Source organism: Phoxinus phoxinus, assembly GCF_949152265.1.
Source record: "Phoxinus phoxinus genome assembly, chromosome: 6".
NCBI lineage: Eukaryota > Metazoa > Chordata > Actinopteri > Cypriniformes > Leuciscidae > Phoxinus > Phoxinus phoxinus.
The window spans coordinates 40,606,890-40,627,319 of NC_136881.1; the positions used below are offsets into that span (position 1 = coordinate 40,606,890).

At 34.2% G+C, this 20,430-nt stretch overlaps 1 protein-coding gene across 2 annotated transcripts in view; it reads left to right on the plus strand.

Annotated features, from left to right (window-relative positions):
* Positions 1-604: 604 nt before the first annotated feature.
* Positions 605-20,430, plus strand: part of LOC306999661 (complement C3-like) — a 223,736-nt gene continuing 203,910 nt past the window's right edge. For both annotated transcript variants that reach the window (XM_079614534.1, XM_079614535.1), the window contains exons 1-6: positions 605-733; positions 6,643-6,838; positions 6,938-7,106; positions 7,222-7,295; positions 7,566-7,654; positions 8,794-8,876. In XM_079614534.1, coding sequence (XP_079470660.1) covers positions 660-733; positions 6,643-6,838; positions 6,938-7,106; positions 7,222-7,295; positions 7,566-7,654; positions 8,794-8,876 — 685 coding nt within the window. In that variant the 5' untranslated portion in view covers positions 605-659. The remainder of the gene's footprint in view (positions 734-6,642; positions 6,839-6,937; positions 7,107-7,221; positions 7,296-7,565; positions 7,655-8,793; positions 8,877-20,430) is intronic.

Sequence of the window (20,430 nt, forward strand, 5' to 3'; positions counted from 1 at the left end):
TTAGTTAATGTCATGTTTTTAATTCATTCACGATTACACATAAGGTGTTTGCAGTTTTATATTAAGGGATATTCATTTTCAGTGGACTCATTTCAGACATCATTGCAGTTCTGCAGTTTACACATTTCATGACCCCTAAAAAATCAACAGAGCAGCTGCCAATTTACCAAAGGTTACATTCACATTTGCAGGTAATTTACGGGAAAACTTCCCTCAATTTGACTGACGTGTTATTTCATGCAGACATATATCATGGTTTTCAACCCTGCTGATCATGAAATTATAATTTTTTTCTGGAGTAACAATGACAAGTTTACAGGAGGAGTCACTAAACTAAGTCTAGTGGACAAATTTGAACTGGTCTTTAATTCTGAATGTTTGTGTTAACTAAATTCAGTTCCCTGAGAGAAATCAAAGTATCCATGTAGAAAATAAAAATTAAAAACAGTTATTTTAAACATAGCAATACGTGCATACTGTTTCATTCTACATGGTGAACTTAAAGTCCCCCTTGTGTAATTTCCAGTAAAACAAACTGCAAACAAAAAAGGAAACAAATAGATAGATAGATAAATAGCAGTTTGGACTGTGAGGGTCACGGAGGCGGGTATAAATCTGAGCTGTTGCAGGTTCACAGAAACACACACACAGAGAGAGACATGATGGAGGTGAAGCTGCTGTGTCTGACTGTTGTTCTTCTCTTCTCACCCCTCCTCACACTGTGTGACCCGCTGTGAGTATTAAACACACCGTTTGTTCATAGAGCCAGCTAACAGATTTTTGTTATAAGAACGTTCTCCAAATATTCAGTGTTGGTTCTGGGAACGTGAAAAATGTCCATTTCTTGACGTTAGAGAAAATTTCCAAGTAGTGTATTCATTTTTATTTGGCACAACTTTAACAAGTTTTCTATAGAAATGTTATGATCAAGTATACTCAAGTACTCTTGAATCAAAATCATTAGTTGTGTTAACTTCTCATTAGAGTTCACATTACTAGGAAAATATCAGGAAACCGATTGCCTAAAAAAAACAAGTAAAGTGAAATAGGAATAGTATGTGGTACTGACACATGCTTAGTTAGTATAGTTCACTAACACAAGAGTTCTAGTAACTAAAAAATAACTGTAGAGAGAACTTGATAATTTAACTTAAATTTAATTTAATTGTTACCATGGTTGTGTTTTGCATGCTGGATATTGAAGTCTGTGTGACTCAAAACTTACAAAATTGTCACAAATATAGAGGGATTATTTAATCCCAATTGATGGTTTCACATGTTTTTTTAGGACATAGGTTTAAGGACATAGGATATATATATATATATATATATATATATATATATATATATATATATATATATATATATATATATACATACACACATATAGAAATTACTTCTCTTCCTTTGACACAAATCAACTGATGTCCTGTTGTAAAGCTGCATCAATTGGAAAAAATTACAATTAAGTAAGTAAAGTTCCAAGTGCGCAACCAAAGGGATTTGTTAATGGTCATTGATAATAGTGACAAAAAATATTTTAGGAAAATCAAAATCAATGTATGAAGTCAATTTATGTAATGTTCTCTCTTTGAGAACATTATGTTCTCAAAATTGTCAAATGTATTGACAATTCAACATTCAAGATGACTTTGGGGGGAAAGTGAGAAAAAAGTCCTCAATAATGCTCACTAATCAAGACCCCAACTAAAGCAAACACTGATCTCCATCATGGTGACCTTAAACGAAACATCTAAACCTCAATAAGATCTTCTGTAGACGTGTGACAGAAATAAAGTGAGTCTGGTTAGTAATAAGTGAAGCTGGTAATGCTGTTCGTGGAGTTGTTTAATCAGATCTTGAGAGATTTAATGTCTTTTATCTTCAGTTCATCTAAGACTGTATCTGAATAAAGTTGTAGTTTGTGTTCTTATTTCTCTTTCTTTCAATCATTATATTAACATTCAGGAAACTGGACTTTTTATGTTCTTGGAATGTTAGAAATCAACGTTCCTGTAATGTTTAATTTTAAATCAAAATTAAGTTGAAAGAATGTTTGAGGAACATTATGCCTTTTAAAACACGTTCTTCTAACGTCAAGAAAACTGGACATTTTTCATGATCCCAGAACCAACACTGAATATTTGGAGAACATTCTTATAACAAAATCTGTTAGCTGCACTGTAAAATCCAATTACTAAACCTTACTTAAAAAAAGTATGCAAACCCATTGCCTTGAAAAAAAACAAGTAAAGTGAAATAGTAATAGTATGTAGTACTAACAAGTGCCTGTCTAGTAGAGTACACTTACAAGAGAGTTCCAGTAACTTAAAACTAATTTGTATATATACTTGGTCATTTACTTTAGATGTACTCATTTATGCTTATTATTACTAACCAGACTGACTTTATTTCTCTCAGACGTCTACAAACGTTTTTACTGAGAATTAACAGAGGTTTAACTCTGTTTCATTTGAAGTCACCATAACAGTGATTAGTGTTTCCATTAGTTGGGTTCTTAACTCTTACTACATGTTTTGTCTTTAGAGGCTCCTGTGACAGTGTGTTTGTAAAACACATTTACAGCAGTAAAGCAAGCTAAAGTGAAATGAGATCAGGTGATGATGGTTACATCATAATGGCTTTATAATCATCATGAAAAAAAAAAATATTTATTATGTCATTTGAATCTAATCAAACCAATCAATTTTGTTGAATCATAAATACAGGTTTAACACAATTTTTGTGTTCCAGCAATTCTGCAGCAATACGGTTTTGACAACAATGAGGCCAACAAGCACACAGTAAAAACCAACACAGACATTAACAATCAGCATATGAATCTCAACAATGGTGACAATCAACAAAATATTCAGATAATCAGATCTGGACATCACAAGAAAGCTACTAAATGTCAGAACAAAAACAACAGCAAAAAAAAGCAAATATTTAGGGTTAAACAAAATATTGGACAATAGTAGGACAATTCAGCTGCATAATTTATTCATGCTGCAGTGCATGCTTGAGTTTTGTACAATGCTGCTACCCAGTATGCATTGCTGCATAGCACTTTTGATTGTAACCATTGTTGAGATTCATACACTAATTGTTGATGTCTGTGTGTTTCACTATAGACTAATTTGTTATGCTCATTGCTGTCAAAATATTTTTGCTGCAGAACTGCTGGAACAGGCAGTAGTATGTTCCTGCACAACCGGAGGCTGCAGTTTCAGGACCCCAGTTTTAGGACCCTAGTTTTTTTTGTGACAGCGCCACCTACCGAACTGGATGATATAGCGGCGGCTGCTGTTTCAGGACCGCAGTTCTAGGATCCAGGTGGTTTAGTTTAGTACATAGTATCAAGATCCACCTTGATCCTAAGTCTCATTAGAAAAAAATATATATTTAAAAAAATAAGATTATGGAATAGAAAAGCTCCTGCAGCAGGTGGATTAAAGTTAGAGCAAGTAGCATCAAGCTACACGACACAATTTAAAAGATTAATATTAAACTTTTACTTAAAGCTCACTTTAAACCACCATCGAGTATTTGTACCATATTCCGGTCGTGGTTTAAAATGGTTTTAAGTCAAAAAAAGATGTTGAAATATGGTATAATAAAGCAATTTATATGCAGCTAATGGCTACACCTTGCTTGGCAATACTGTAAACATTCTTAATTCATATGAAAATACCCCAAATCGCACGAAAATCACACACAAACCACATATACTCGAAATCGTGCAGTTATTAGCTTCTTGTTTCAGGTGAAGAGGTGTGTCTTAGCTTTGTTATCACGGATAACAGGACCGCGTCATGCAGAAGGGCAAGATCAGCCTACTGTCACGCTGAACCACGTGAGATGATTGACAGCTGTACAGCGAATGAGACTTGCGTACATTACTGACGCAAATCAGGAAGAGGAGACCCAGATCTCTCTGTGTTCGCTGTTTGAGTTTTATCATAAACACTATCGAGTCTTAGATCTTTCTAATGATGCTCTGTTTGTCCAGATAAAATAATTAAGAGTGTGATGTTTTAACGAGTAATGAATGTTGAACAACAATCTGTTGTGATCAACAATGTGATCTTTGGGGTTAAAGGGGTCTTATAATCTTTGTTTGCAAAAGGGGTTAAATTTGTGTTTTAGGTGATCCAGTTCTGTAGGTGGCGCTGTCATAATAAACTAGGGTCCTGGAACTGCGGTCCTAGAACTGGGGTCCTGAAACTGCAGCCACTCCCGTTGTGCAGGAATACCCTTCTCGGAACAGGGACTGTATCAGAAATGTGTTTATAGTTAAATACAATTAGCTTTGATTCAATTTAAATCCTGAAAATTCTGTGATTTCATGATGATTATAAAACCATAAAAAGTATCATCACCTGATCTAATTTCACATCAGCTTTCTTTGCTGCGGCAAATGTGCTTTAAATACTCACTGCCACAGCAGCTAAAAGATATATAAGATTGAATAAGAGTTAAGACCCAAACTAATGGACACACTAATCACTGTTATGGTGATTTCAAATGAAACACATTAGAGTTTAACCTCTGTTAATTCTCAATAAAAGGACCAGTTGTGGTTTATTTCTTTGCTCTTGGCTGACATGTGGCATTGCTATGGCCTGCTTGTGGCCCAGATCTGACAAACAGGAGCGGTCATTCCACGCTGCATGTGGGCCAGATCATCTTTCTATGTGTGCCAGATGTGGGCCGGATCTGGCCCTGATTAGCGACAGACAGTAAAAACAAAACAAAACAAAAAACAGCACAGTGACAGAATCTATCGGGCATGCACTGTAAAAAATAAAACATAGATTTCATTTATATTTAATTAATTAAAATGAGGCAACAGATTACAAGCAATATTATTAATTAAATTTTACAAATTAGAATTGAGTAATAATTAATCAAATTAATTCCTTAAATGTTACACTGTAAAAAATAAAACATAGATGTTATTTATATTTAATTAATAAAAATGAGGCAACAGATTACAAGCAATATTATTAATTAAATTTTACAAATTAGAATTGAGTAATAATTAATCAAATTAATTCCTTAAATGTTACACTGTAAAAAATAAAACATAGATTTAATTTAAATTTAATTAATTAAAATGAGGCAACAGATTACAAGCAATATTATTAATTAAATTTTACAAATTAGAATTGAGTAATAATTAATCAAATTAATTCCTTAAATGTTAACCATTTAAAATGAGTAAAATTTACAAAATATATGTTATTGCCAACATTGAAGACACCTGATGTTAACAAGCAGAATCACTGAAGGAGAAAACCATAATTAAAGTCACCATTATGGAGATCAGTGTGTGTTTTAGTTGCGCTCTTCACCCTTAAATTATTAACTTTAAGTTTTTGTTTGGCTGCTGTACATGAGTTTATAACAGCCAGATGAACAAACGGTGATCTGATGGTGTTGGTTGTGTTTTAACATAATCATTATTTCACAATCATTTGACCTGAATCACTGAACTCAAATGGAGTACAATTTGTGACTTAAGTTAACTTTGTTAACTATAGAAGTACTGGCTTTGTACACCATAATATTTTTATCTTTTACAATGTAATTCAAATAATTTCTAAAAAGTTTCTCTTGTACAAAAAACAAACAAACAGACATCATGAATCAGCCTGTGCATCTCAACAATGGTGACATTTATAAAGCATGTTGCAGTGCATTCTGGTTTGTACCAATCACAACTCATTCATGGCTCCCATCATGTATTGCTGCATGAATAAATAATGAGCTCAGAGGTTGTCACCATTGCTGAGATTCATACACTAAATCTTGATGTCTGTGTGCGCCTAAAAAAAAAACAGATATATTTTTTATTATTATTAATTTGATCATTTGGATTCCATTGAAAAGGATAATAATATTATGCAGCTAGAATTAATAAAATAAATTTAACTCATAAATTGGACTCTACATGAGATCAGTGATTCAAGTCAAATGATTGTGAAATTATGAAACACAACCAACACCATCAGATCAACATTTCTTTTTGTTCATCTGGCTGTTATAACTCATGTACAGCAGCCAAACAAATCTTAAAGTTATTATTTTAAGGGTCAAGAGCCCAACTAAAACACACACTGATCTCCATAATGGTGACTTTAATTATGGTTTTCTCCTTCAGTGATTCTGCTTGTTAACATCAGGTGTCTTCAATGTTGGCAATAACATATATTTTGTAAATTTTACTCATTTTAAATGGTTAACATTTAAGGAATTAATTTGATTAATTATTACTCAATTCTAATTTGTAAAATTTAATTAATAATATTGCTTGTAATCTGTTGCCTCATTTTAATTAATTAAATTTAAATGAAATCTATGTTTTATTTTTTACAGTGTGCTCTCACAAGTGGTGCTGCTTCTTCCTTCCTTAAGCACGCTTTAATGCACTGCTGCCACTCACTGGTTTCGTAACGTCATTGCATCCTTTGTTGCTACTTACTTATTTCAAGTAAGCGTCACTCAAACGATTGAGTAACTTGTTATTTTCACCCTGCAATTGACTAACTCAACAAAACCTAGTAAGAATTATGTATTTTACAGTGTGGGGAATAATCTGTTTTGAAGATTTAAAACGCTGTGATTTGATCTCCTCAGGTTTGTTCTGTCAGCTCCTAATTTGCTGAGAGTGGGTTCCTCAGAGAACGTGTTTGTGGAGGCGCAGGATTACTCTGGAGTACCTGTTGATGTAAAGATCACAGTGATGAACTTCCCAAAGAAAGACGTGGAGATGCTGTTCAAAACAGTGACACTGACTGCAAAAAACAATTACCAGTTCATTACAGATATAAAGGTGATGCCACCTTATGTAATTTCATGTGATTTAAATGGAAAAATGCTTTTTCTTTTATTCAAAATTTGCACAGGACTAATTCATTTTTCTATTCTTTAGATCCCTGATGATCAGAACTATTTCTCTGATGATCCTCTGGAGAAGCAGTATGTGTATCTACAAGCTCAGTTTCCATCCAAAATCCTGGAGAAAGTGGTCATGGTCTCATTCCAGTCTGGATATATATTTGTACAGACAGACAAGCCCATCTACACGCCTGCTAGCACAGGTAAGATTTAGTGCTAAAACATGACAAATATAGAGTGAATAATAAAAAGTAATGTGCAATGTGAACTGGATGCTGCTTTTATTAGGGTTAGTTTTATCTTTGATCTCTTTTACAGTCAAATACAGGATTTTCTCTCTGATGGCTCACATGATAGCACTGAATAAGTCTGCAGTCACGGTGGAGATCATGGTACACCTTTTTATAATTACACACACACACACACACACACACACACACACACACACACACACACACACACACACACACACACACACACACACACACAACACAAACACGTTTTAAACACTTTCCTCTAACGTCAATAAAACTGGACATTTTCACATTCCCGGAACCAACAATGAATATTTGGAGAACGTTCTTAACAAAAGTCTGTTAGCTGGGTCATTGCACTGCATCTCAGCAAACACAGTGTTAATTCTGATTTCTGTGTTTCTGAAGAATCCACAAGGCATCACAGTTTCATCAGAGAAGATACAAACAGAGAAAGGGATGAAGTCTGGATTATACGCCATTCCTGATGTTGCCAGGTGTGTGAAAGTCTGACAGGTCACAGGACTGAAGCTATTCAACCTGAGTGAACTGACAACATATTTCGTATTGCTTATGGTGTCTGAGGCTACATTCACACTGCGAGCCTTGTGCTCAATTCCAATTTATTGCTCTGATCCGATTTTTTTGTATGTGGCCAATACCGAAACTAGTACTTGTCATAAAAGTCAGTTTTAAGAAAATATAGATTGTTATATCAGGAAATTTACTTTATAATATAAAATATAAAATTAGCTAAACCGATCATATGAATCATGTCAACTCATGTCTCAACTTTCACAGCTAAGGTAACTAGTGACATCGCTATTTTAGTCTGACTGACTCCGGTGGCCAACTAACGTTACTATTACTAATTTTATAATGACCAAATACAACCAGAAACAAATGTTCAGTCTTGTAATTCCCCGAGACCTCTTTTCAATTGTACGGCGATTTGTACAGCCCCAAGCAGCACACTAAGCAGGCATTTTTCTCAATACCCGTTATGAGAGTTATGGGAAATTTGCCCTCCGCAATATGGCGGCACCGTTGACGTACGATCCAGTGGCCTGCTGCGGCCAATAGGGAATCTATGTATTTATTATGTCTATGAGGCAACAGAGCAGCAGGGAAACATGAGGTGGACAAAGCAACATGGAAGCACATGACTTCAAAATAAGAGTCCAAGTCTCCATGACAACAGACACAGGAATCGTGCAGCTACATGGTAGCCTGCTAAGCAGAAAAATCAGTTAGGTAACAATATTAAATATTCTTTATATAAATATTTTCCATGAAATTGAACATATGTTGTCCCTTTAAATACCAGAAAGTTTAAGGTATGGTTGCTAGGTGATTTTTGTTATGGAATTTTTCTCAAACTTGACTTGACTCTATCGACTTCAACCAGGTGTAACGTTAGCCCAGTAATTTTTTATGTGTCCGATTTAAGTTTGAGGGGGCTTTTTTATGGAGAATGTGAAAATAACAAAAACAAATTTTTAAATGTGTTCATTCTGACTCATTTTGCTAGCACGGGTCACAATTTTATAAGAACAAAATATCACTCTGTTTATTATCATTTGTTTTAATGTCATAGAAATCTGACATTTTCATGTTTGTTTTCTGTATGTTTCAGTCTTGGGATCTGGAAGGTTGTCACTCGGTACACAAACACTCCTCGGAAGACATTTACTGCTGACTTTGAGGTCAAAGAATATGGTAAGAGCTGTGTCAACAAACAGTATGTTGTGTATGAATAACAACTGAAAATATCTGAAAATATTTTTAAAAACAAGACAACTGCGTGTGCTACGGGGTATAAGCTCATGTGTAGCCATTGGTTCTCATTGGGTTTATGAGAGAATGAAACTACAAAAAATTCCAAGGCATTCCTGAGGATACAGAAGAAGCGAAACACTTAAAAAATATTAAAGGCCTTTTATGCTTAAAGGGTTAGTTCACCCAAAAATTTAAATTCTGTCAGTAATTACTCAGCCTCATGTTGTTCTAACGTAAGACTTTCGTTCATCTGAGATAAATCTGAGAGCTGGATCACTCCTCCATAGGCTTTCTAAGGGATTGAAACTCGCTGGCCCGAAAAGTTATTAAAGACATCGTTAAAATAGTCCAAGTGACTACAGTTGCTAAACCATACGTTTGTCAAGCGACAAGAATACCTTTTATGCGCAAAAAAAAACAAAAAAAAAACAATGTCTTTATTCAACTATTCATTTTCTTTAGCCTGAGTGCATTCACAGCTGAATGTATAATAAGCATGTGGCAAATTTCCACATAAAATTATTACATTAATAAAGCTGTTTGTAATCATGTCTGTCAGATGTAATCAAACTATTTCTATCTGAATTATCATAATTACATTGACCATAATGTAATTTTCCTTAAAATCAAACTTAACTGCATTGACCTAATGTAATTTTTTTGAAAATTAAACTGAACTGTATTTTATTGACCTAATGTAATTTTTCCAAAAATTACTATATTGGGCTGATCTTAGAATTGCTTGCATGTACGTCTTTCACATTGTTGCATACATTAACATTCCTTAAAAAAATATGCCATTACAGTACACTGTTAGACCTTACCGGGTTTTTTTTACAGTAAACTAATTTACTGTTAATTGTACAATTATTTATTGTAATCTACAGTATTTTACTGTAATATACAGCTTGTTACTGTAAAATGCACTAAATTAAAACTCTAGTTAAAACTAATTTCACTTGCAGAAACTGACTGCCTTAAATTGACCAACTGTCATTTAAATGTAGTAACTAAAATGTGTTATGCATTAATAATGTGAGAAAAGAGTTAAGAACTTTCATTAGAAACCACTAAAAAACTTGAGTACATAAAAAAAAATTCCACTGGACCAGCAATTACACAGTTATCCGCCTGTTAATTAAAGCAACATACAACGTATCATCAATGTTTCAAGATCTTCCCCTGGAGTTAAGCACAGGCTCTACTCTTCAGCACAATGGTGACCCGAAAAACTAAATTTTACAGTAAACTACTGGCAACAGTGTTGCCTGGCAACTACATTTTACAGTAAACTACTGGCAACAGTGTTGCCAGTATAAACCTGTTTTATAACTTAGAGTTTATTACTGTTTAAATACTTTTCGTGGGTGTGTCTTTTTATCTTACACTGTTAACCCTTTCAACCCCACAGGAAAATCCACACTACAAAGAGTAAAAGTAACATTGACGCAGTGAGATAATGAAGTGAATATGTAAGTGATTGTTGAGCATTAGTGATGAACACCTGCTGTTAACAAGCAGAATCACTGAAGGAAAGAGGAACACAAGAACAGAAAATAGAGAAACACAAGAACTACAACTGACTTCCAGCCATAACACATTATTACACGTATTATTAACCAGTATGACTTTATTTGTGTCATACATCTACAGAAGTAGTTATTGAGATGTTTAATTGAAAATGTTTGATTTGAAGTTACCATTATAGAGATCAGTGTTTGCTTTAGTTGGGTTGCTGATGCCAACACTTTATTTTTTCTCTTGCTGCTTGAGCTGTGTTTTTGCAAGTCACACTTGTACACTCACACAGTTTGTGAATGATTGGGATTATATTCACTATCATTATACACTGTAAAAAATAAAACTTAGATTTCATTTATATTTAATTAATTAAAATGAGGCAACAGATTACAAGCAATATTATTAATTAAATTTTACAAATTAGAATTGAGTAATAATTAATCAAATTAATTCCTTAAATGTTACACTGTAAAAAATAAAACATAGATTTTATTTATATTTAATTAATAAAAATGAGGCAACAGATTACAAGCAATATTAGTAATTAAATTTAACAAATTAGAATTGAGTAAAAATTAATCGAATTAATTCCTTAAATGTTACACTGTAAAAAATAAAACATAGATTTTATTTATATTTAATTAATAAAAATGAGGCAACAGATTACAAGCAATATTATTAATTAAATTTAACAAATTAGAATTGAGTAATAATTAATCAAATTAATTCCTTAAATGTTAACCATTTAAAATGAGTAAAATTTACAAAATATATGTTATTGCCAACATTGAAGACACCTGATGTTAACAAGCAGAATCACTGAAGGAGAAAACCATAATTAAAGTCACCATTATGGAGATCAGTGTGTGTTTTAGTTGGGCTCTTCATCCTTAAATTATTAACTTTAAGTTTTTGTTTGGCTGCTGTACATGAGTTATAACAGCCAGATGAACAAACGGTGATCAGATGGTGTTGGTTGTGTTTTAACATAATCATTATTTCACAATCATTTGACCTGAATCACTGAACTCAAATGGAGTCCAATTTGTGACTTAAGTTAACTTTATTAACTATAGAAGTACTGGACTTGACCATAATATTTTAAACTTTTACAATGTAATCCAAATAATTTCTAAAAAGTTTCTCTTGTACAAAAACAAAAACAAAAAACAGACATTATGAATCAGACTGTTCATCTCAACAATGGTGACATTTATAAAGCATGTTGCAGTGCATTCTGGTTTGCACCAATCAAAACTCATTCATGGCTCCCATCATGTATTGCTGCATGAATAAATAATGAGCTTATGATCAGAGGTTGTCACCATTGCTGAGATTCATACGCTAAATATTGATGTCTGTGTGCGCAAAAAAAAAAAAAACACATATATTTTTTATTATTATTGATTTGATCATTTGGATTTCATTGAAAAGGATAATAATATTATGCAGCTAGAATTAATAAAATAAATTTAACTCATAAATTGGACTCTACATGAGATCAGTGATTCAAGTCAAATGATTGTGAAATTATGAGAAGGGTATTCCTGCACAACGGGAGGCTGCAGTTTCAGGACCCCAGTTTTAGGACCGCAGTTTTAGGACCCTAGTTTATTGTGACAGCGCCACCTACAGAACTGGATTACCAAAAACACAAATTTACCCCCTTTCGCGGCAAAGATAACAGATCACATTGTTAATCACAACAGATTGTTGTTCAACATTCATTACTCGTTAAAACATCACACTCTTACTTATTTTATCTGGACAAACTGAACATCATTAGAAAGATTTAAGACTCGATAGTGTTTATGATAAAACTCAAACAGCGAACACAGAGAGATCTGGGTCTCCTCTTCCTGATTTGTGTCAGTAATGTACGCAAGTCTCATTCGCTGTACAGCTGTCAATCATCTCACGTGGTTCAACGTGACAATAATCCTGCCCTTCTGCATGACGTGGTCCTGTTATCCGTGATGACAAAGCTAAGACACATCTCTTCACCTGAAACAAGAAGCTAATAAATGCACGATTTCGAGTATATGTGGTTTGTGTGTGATTTTCGTGCAATTTTGGGTATTTTCATATGAATTAAGAATGTTTACAGTATTGCCAAGCAAGGCGTAAGTTAGCCATTAGCTGCAGATAGGCTAAATTGCTTTATTATACCATATTTCAACATCTTTTTATGACTTAAAACCATTTTAAACCGCGACCGGAATATGGTACAAATATCCTATCTTACTCGATGGTGGCTTAAAGTGAGCTTTAAGTAAAAGTTTAATATTGATCTTTTAAATTGTGTCGTGTAGCTTGATGCTACTTGCTCTAATCCACCTGCTGCAGGAGCTATTCTATTCCATAATCTTATTTGTTAAAATATATATATATATTCTAATGAGACTTAGGATCAAGGTGGATCTTGATACTATGTACAAACTAAACCACCTGGATCCTAGAACTGCGGTCCTGAAACAGCAGCCGCCGCTATATCATCCAGTTCTGTAGGAGGCGCTGTCACAAAAAACTAGGGTCCTAAAACTGCGGTCCTAAAACTGGGTTCCTAAAACTGCAGCCTCCGGTTGTGCAGGAATATACTACTGGAAATTATGAAACACAACCGACACCATCAGATCAACATTTATATTTGTTCATCTGCTGTTATAACTCATGTACAGCAGCCAAACAAAACTTAAAGTTATTAATTTAAGGGTGAAGAGCCCAACTAAAACACACACTGATCTCCATAATGGTGACGTTAATTATGGTTTTCTCCTTCAGTGATTCTGCTTGTTAACATCAGGTGTCTTCAATGTTGGCAATTACATATATTTTGTAAATTTTACTCATTTTAAATGGTTAACATTTAAGGAATTAATTTGATTAATTATTACTCAATTCTAATTTGTTAAATTTAATTAATAATATTGCTTGTTATCTGTTGCCTCATTTTAATTAATTAAATATAAATAAAATCTATGTTTTATTTTTTACAGTGTATAGCCTTTCCATTCACTAAGAAGTTAATTCTCACTCATTCAGAGTTTAATTGTCAATCAAAAGTGTTACGTTACCACCACTGTGAAATAACAGCAACAATGACTAATTTTATTTTCAACACTGGCATAATCAAAAATAACAGATCCACGCTGCAATACAGAAACAAAAATATTGCAAATTAGAATATGCATCTCAACAATGGTGGGAATACATATAATTATTATTCATGCAGCAGAGCATGCTGGGAGTTTTATACTATCCTGGTACCCAGCATGCATTGGGACATGAAACTATTGATCGTCACCATTGTTGAGATTCATACACTGATTGTTGATGTCTGAGTGTGTCAGAGTCAAAGCAGCAGGTAATACTATTTTAATGCATTATATAATTTCATTTTTTTTCAGTTGACCTGATTACAGAAATATTGCTGGATGTCATGTTGTAAATTATCAGATGTATGGTATTAAACCCATAAATTCATAGCTTACATACAAAAATGAGCTAAAACTCATAAATTATTATGACATCATCACCAAACCAAAAACTACTAATCTTGACTTTTTATTGCCATAACAAATGTGCTTTATAAACTTACTGTCACAGCAGCCAAAGAGAGATGAATGGAAGAAGTTTTTATGTCAAGGTACAAGAGACTAAAGAAAATACTGATCTCCATCATGGTGACAACTCATTTTATTATTAACTAAATCCCTGTTCATTCTCAACAATAACTTGAAATAAATAATGTTAAACTGGTTTCACACTCAGTGTGGCTGGAAGTCAGTTGTAGTTCTTGCGTTTCTCTTTTTTTCTGTTCTTGTTTCTCTGTCCTTCAGTGATTCTGCTTATCAGGTATTCATCAGTGTCTCAATTCACTCACTTCTTTTCATTCACTCTGTCAAGTGGACTATATTAGTGAACTAGTGTAGGGAATAGTGAATGAGGGTATAGGGTGTGATTGGGAACACAGCCTCTGAGTGTCGACTTTGAGCGCTGTTAATTCACAGTATATTCCTGTAGGTATATTCCTGTATATTACTATTTTAATGGAAAATTGTATGATATTGTAAGAATTTGGGCTTTTTCTACAGTAAGGGTTAACAGTGTATGCACACCAAAAAAGCACATAAATCAAATAGCAAGTCAAATAGTTTATTCATTTCATAATGCTATTAACAGTTATAACATAAATGCAAACAAAACATATCATGTAAAAAACAAAAAAACAAAAAACAAAACTGATCTACTCAAACATCTTCAGCTTTTGGACTCTGTTTGACAGCTATTGTCCATCCAGATTGCGTTTTTGAAAGACCTTGAAAGTATGCTGCAGGTTGGATGGGTACCTCCAGAGATGTATAGTCCAGGGGTCAGAAAGTAGAAGTCCTGCCATAGTTTATTCCACCCATGACCTCAGTCGAGTATGGGGAGGCTGCAGACCTGGAGCCGGTAGATATACGACCCAAACAGTTTTACGCCCCTGGCAGTTTTACGCCCCTGTTTTTCCTGATGCGTCCAGTAGGGGGAGACGAATTGAGGTATGTTTTAATATTTTTTAAAATTAATTAAATAATTTTGTATTGCAAATGAAAGGATACAGACATTAACAGTGAGAAGAGGAAAAAAACAAAAAACAAAACAAGGGGGGTATACGGACATCAAAAGAGATTGAATTAGGCTACACAAATCAATACAATATTACATTTTGTCAATAACAAATTAAAGGTTCTTTACAACAGACTCAAGGATATTATTTGTTTTAGAAACCTTTGAGTTTAAAGGTTTTGCCATTGGATGGTTATGTCTTTATGCAGATGAAACTTGTCCAGAATTTACCAAAAAGTTCAGGACGATCTGGATTAAATTTATCTTACCACGTAGGACACTGTTTTGTAGCTGCATGACGACCAATAGAGAATAGTACAGCAGATATTAAAACTGTATGTCTAATGGTCTAAATATGATTCATATCTAAATGTAACTTTATATAAATTCACAACAACATATTTCACTTAGTCTCCATATAAAAACAAACGGTGAATAGGCCTATAACTGCAGTAGGTCATATTATTACTTGTCATAACACGTAGTTGATCCAACTATGTGTATTTTTAATTTTTCAATTCACAAAAACAATAGTCTTCTGTAGGCTAAGTGAAGAGAGTGAACCCAGACTGAATATCTGCATCTATTTTTCTATTTTAATCCGGGCAGATCTACACTGTAGCGTTTATATTTAAATGAACAAAAAACACAAAATTGTCAAGTCTATGGACAGGTTGTTAATGTGTTAGCGTCAATTTAATGATGTTATTTCGCAGTATATCCCCCTACTGGATGCATCAGGAACAACAGGGGCGTAAAACTGCCTGGGGCGTAAAACTGCCTGGGGCGTATATCTACCGGCTCCAGGTCTGCAGCCTCCCCATATAGCCTCAGTCAGCTGATTTCACTAATTAGTTATCTATCCTGTCTGAATTAGCAAATCCAGGTTATTGGAACAAAATACTGAGGAGGACTAGGGCTGGGCGATATATCGCATGACATTGTTAGGCGCATCTCGTATAAGCCGGTTCCTTGATTAGTAATAAATCACCATCACCTGCTTTCAGATGTAGTGGCATTTACTACACAGAGCCGTAGTTAACTGACAAGCTGAGCCATATCGCATTAAATATCGCGGACGTATCGCCTGCGATAATTAATGCGATATGGCTCAGCTTGTCAGTTAACTACGGCTCTGTTTTGTACAGGGGTCCTCAACTCTAGACCGGGAGATCCACTTTCCTGCAGAGTTTAGCTCAATCCTAATCAAACACACCTGAACAAGCTAATCAAGGTATTCATGATTACTACAACGTTACAGGTACACAACAAAATCCCCAGTGTTAAATCAACATTGCTCAAGTGCATTGTCCCATTCTACAGAGTGTTAAAAGTGTTAAAGTTAATGAGATAATTAAGTGATTAATTAAACACCTGCTGTTAACAAGCAGAATCAATGAAGGAAAGAGGAACACAAGAACTACAACTGACTTCAGCCACAGTCTTAGATGAAATCAACTGAAGATCAAAGTCATTAAATCTGTGAAGATCTCAGCAGAGGAGGATTAAGCAACTCCACAAACAGCATTACCAGCTTCACTTATTACTAACCAGATTGATTTGATTTCTGCCATGCTTCCACAGAAGTTATTTTTGAGAATTAACAGAGGTTTAAATGTTGATGTTTTATTGGTAAAAATATGAAACCACCATTATAGAGATAAGTGTTTGCTTTAGTTGGGCTGTTGACCACTCACTTTTTATGATAAAATTTAACTGCTACAACGTATGTTTTTAAATCAGTAAAATCAGAATATGACAGCATACCACTGGTACCTGAGCTTATTGAATGTAAAGACACTAATCAGTGTTTTGTCATTATTACATTTGAGGGGTTTGCATTGTCTACCCTGTGAAACTACAGCATGGGAAATAAGTTTGGCATCCATCTATTGTGTGAAATTTTATAACTGTTAAGTGCATACAATATATTATTCTGCAGTTTTTACCAAACTCACCTACAGCAAAAATCAGCATATGAATCTCAACAATGGTGACAAAAAACTAAAAGTTTCATGCTGCAATGCATGCTGGGTATCACAATTTGACAAACATCCCAGCATGCACTGCAGTATGGATAATTATTGTCAACACTGTTGAGGATTGTATGGTAAGTGTTGATGTCTAAGGGTATAGTTTCAAAAGATATAGATGTGCATTCTTATCACTGACAAGTGTTAAATATATATATATTTTTACACATTTACTATACATGAACCTTAATCAATAACCAAAATAGAATTATAATTTTGTGAAAGTTGATCTTTAAAAAAAAACTCTTTTTGAGTTTCATTTAAAAATCTTGCATGCATAAAAGCATATTTGTATTATGAACTTTTTTTTCCAGCAAAGTTCAAGTGTTTATCATGAAACACTATTGCAAATGCCTGAAAAGCTTGCTTTGGAAATTAAATGGTTCACGAGACCAACTAAAGCAAACATTGACCACCATAATGGTAGCATACTTTTTTGATCACTTAAACATAATCAACTCTCAACAATCAATTCCGTAGACTTGTGACAAAAATAAAGTCAATCTGGTTAGTAATAAGTGAAGCTGGTAATGCTGTTTGTGGAGTCGTTTAATTCGCAGTGTAGGAAACACTGGTCTCCAGAATGGTAACCAAACAATTTCAATAAATCGTCAACATCTAAACCTCTGTTCATTCTCACTAAGACCTTCTGTAGACGTCTGACAGAAATAAAGTCAGTCTGGTTAGTAATAAGTGAGGTTGGTAATGCTGTTTGTGGAGTTATTTAATCCTCCTCTGCTGAGATCTTGCTGTGGCTGGAAGTCAGTTGTAGTTCTTGAGTTTCTCTTTCCTTCAGTGATTCTGCTTGTTGACAGCAGGTGTTCATCATTAATGCCCAATCATCACTTAATTAATCACTTAAGTATCTCATTAACTTTAACTCTGATTCAGAGTTATTTTAACTCTCTGTAGACTCTGTAGAGAGGGACCAAATGTTATCTGAGCAGAGTTCATTTAACTCTGGGGATTTTTTCTGTGTATAGCGGAGGATCTTTCCTAATTTTAGAAAAGACCCCCCCTCTCCAATTTTTAAAAAAATGCACATGCGCAACACTCTATTTGCTCCCGAGAGGGAACGCTTACATTGACTTTTACTAGCAGTGATTTTAAATGGATTTCTCCAAATAGCATGACAAACTTTACCTGTCCAGTAGAATCTGCGGCATCAGTGGGAAGCCCAACCTGTGCTTTTAGCGCACGCCAACGTGTGAAATATTCACCCAAAATCACTCTGATCTTGTTTCTATATTCTGCGGCCTTTCTTTTCTTATCATACACTTCGTATACATTTTTTCTTTTTCGACCCTCAGCCATTTTCAAAGGAATGGCTGAAACCATAACTCATCACACATAATACACAGGAAAGCGAAAACTACATAGACGAGCACGTACAGCGGCCTTACGTAAACATATCACCAGAATGATTGACACTTACGTGGACCAATAGTATAGGCTACCCACCCGGAAAAAGAAAATCCTCCGCTATACCTTTAAGGATAATAAAAATCAAAAATCACACGCACACACCAGACAAGTTATGGTATAACCTCGTTATTTACTTATCTGCATTTTTGTTTAGAAGTGTCTTTGTTCGTGCTGTGAAATGTCTTGCGTGTGGCATCTTTCCTGGTTGATCTGCCGTAAGCACGGCAAGTGGAAAAGGTCAAAACGGCAGCGGCGATTCGTAAACACTTAAATCGTAGCTTGTCCTTGCTGCGCATGCGTGAGTCGTCTGCCGGTTGGACGCGTTTTTGGGTTTATGTGTGGCGAGGGGGAAATGGGAGAAAAATGTCTTTAATAATTTATTTATTTGACTATGTATAATCCATATTATTACTGAAGTATAATGAATACATATTAATACATAATACATATATGAAGGTCTGTATTACCAGTTTACCTTTTTGGAGAAGGTTGTAAATGGATACTTATTAGAGCTGGGCGATATATCGCATGACCTTGTTAGGCGCATCTCGTCAGTAAAGCCGGTTCCTTGATTAGTAGTAAATCACCATCACCTGCTTTCAGATGTAGCGGCATTTACTACACCAGGGGTCCTCAACTCTGGACCGCGAGATCCACTTTCCTGCAGAGTTTAGCTCCAACCCTAATCAAACACGCCTGAACAAGCTAATCAAGCTCTTAATGATTAATACAACTTACAGGTACACAACAAAATCCCCAATGTTAAATCAGCATTGCTCAGAGTACATATTGTCCCAATCTATAGAGTGTTAAAGTTAATGAGATAATTATATGATTAATTAAGTGATGTTCGAGCATTAGTGATGAACACCTGCTGTTAACAAGCAGAATCACTGAAGGAAAGAGAAACACAAGAACTACAACTGACTTCAATCACACCCTTAGTTGAAATCAAATGAAGAAAACATTAAATCTGTGAAGATCTTAGCAGAGGAGGAATAAACAACTCCACAAACAGCATTACCAGCTTCACTTATTAGTTATTACTAACCAGATTGACTTTATTTTTGTCACAAGTCTACGGAATTGATTGTTGAGAGTTGATATTTAAGTGATCAAAAAAGTATGCTACCATTATGGTGGTCAATATTTGCTTTAGTTGGTCTCGTGACTCATTGAATTTACAAAGCAAGCTTCTTTAAGCATTTGCAATAGTGTTTCATGATTAACACGTCAGCTTTGCTGAATAAAAAGTTCAAAATACAGATATGCTTGTATGTGTGCAAAACACTTAAATGAAACTCATAAAGAGATATTTGTTAAAGATCATTTGTCAACTAAATTATATTCTTTTGGTTATTGAGTGAGGTTTATGTATAGTGAATATGTGTAAAAAAAAGTATAAGAAACAATTGCAAATGCATATGTATATCTTTTGAAAATATACACTTAGACATCAACACTTACCATACAATCCTCAACAGTGGTGACAATAATTCTCCATACTGCAGTGCATGCTGGGATTTTTTTCAAATGATGATACCCAGCATGCATTGCAGCATGAAACTTTTGGTTTATTGTCACCATTGTTGAGATTTGTATGCTGATTTATGCTGATTTACCAATGTGAATTTGGTAAAAACAGCAGAGTAATATCTTGTATGCACTTAACAGTTTTAAAATTACACATGATAAATAATGGATGTAGTTACACAGGGTAAACAAGGCAAATGTATTAATGACAAAACACTTGATTAGTGATTTTACATTCAATAAGTTCAGAATCCAATGATATGCTATCATAGTCTGATTTTACAGTTTTTAAAACATTATATATGTTGTTGCAGAATAAAATCTATTATAGAAAGTGACGGGTCAACAGACCAACCAAAGCAAACACTGATCTC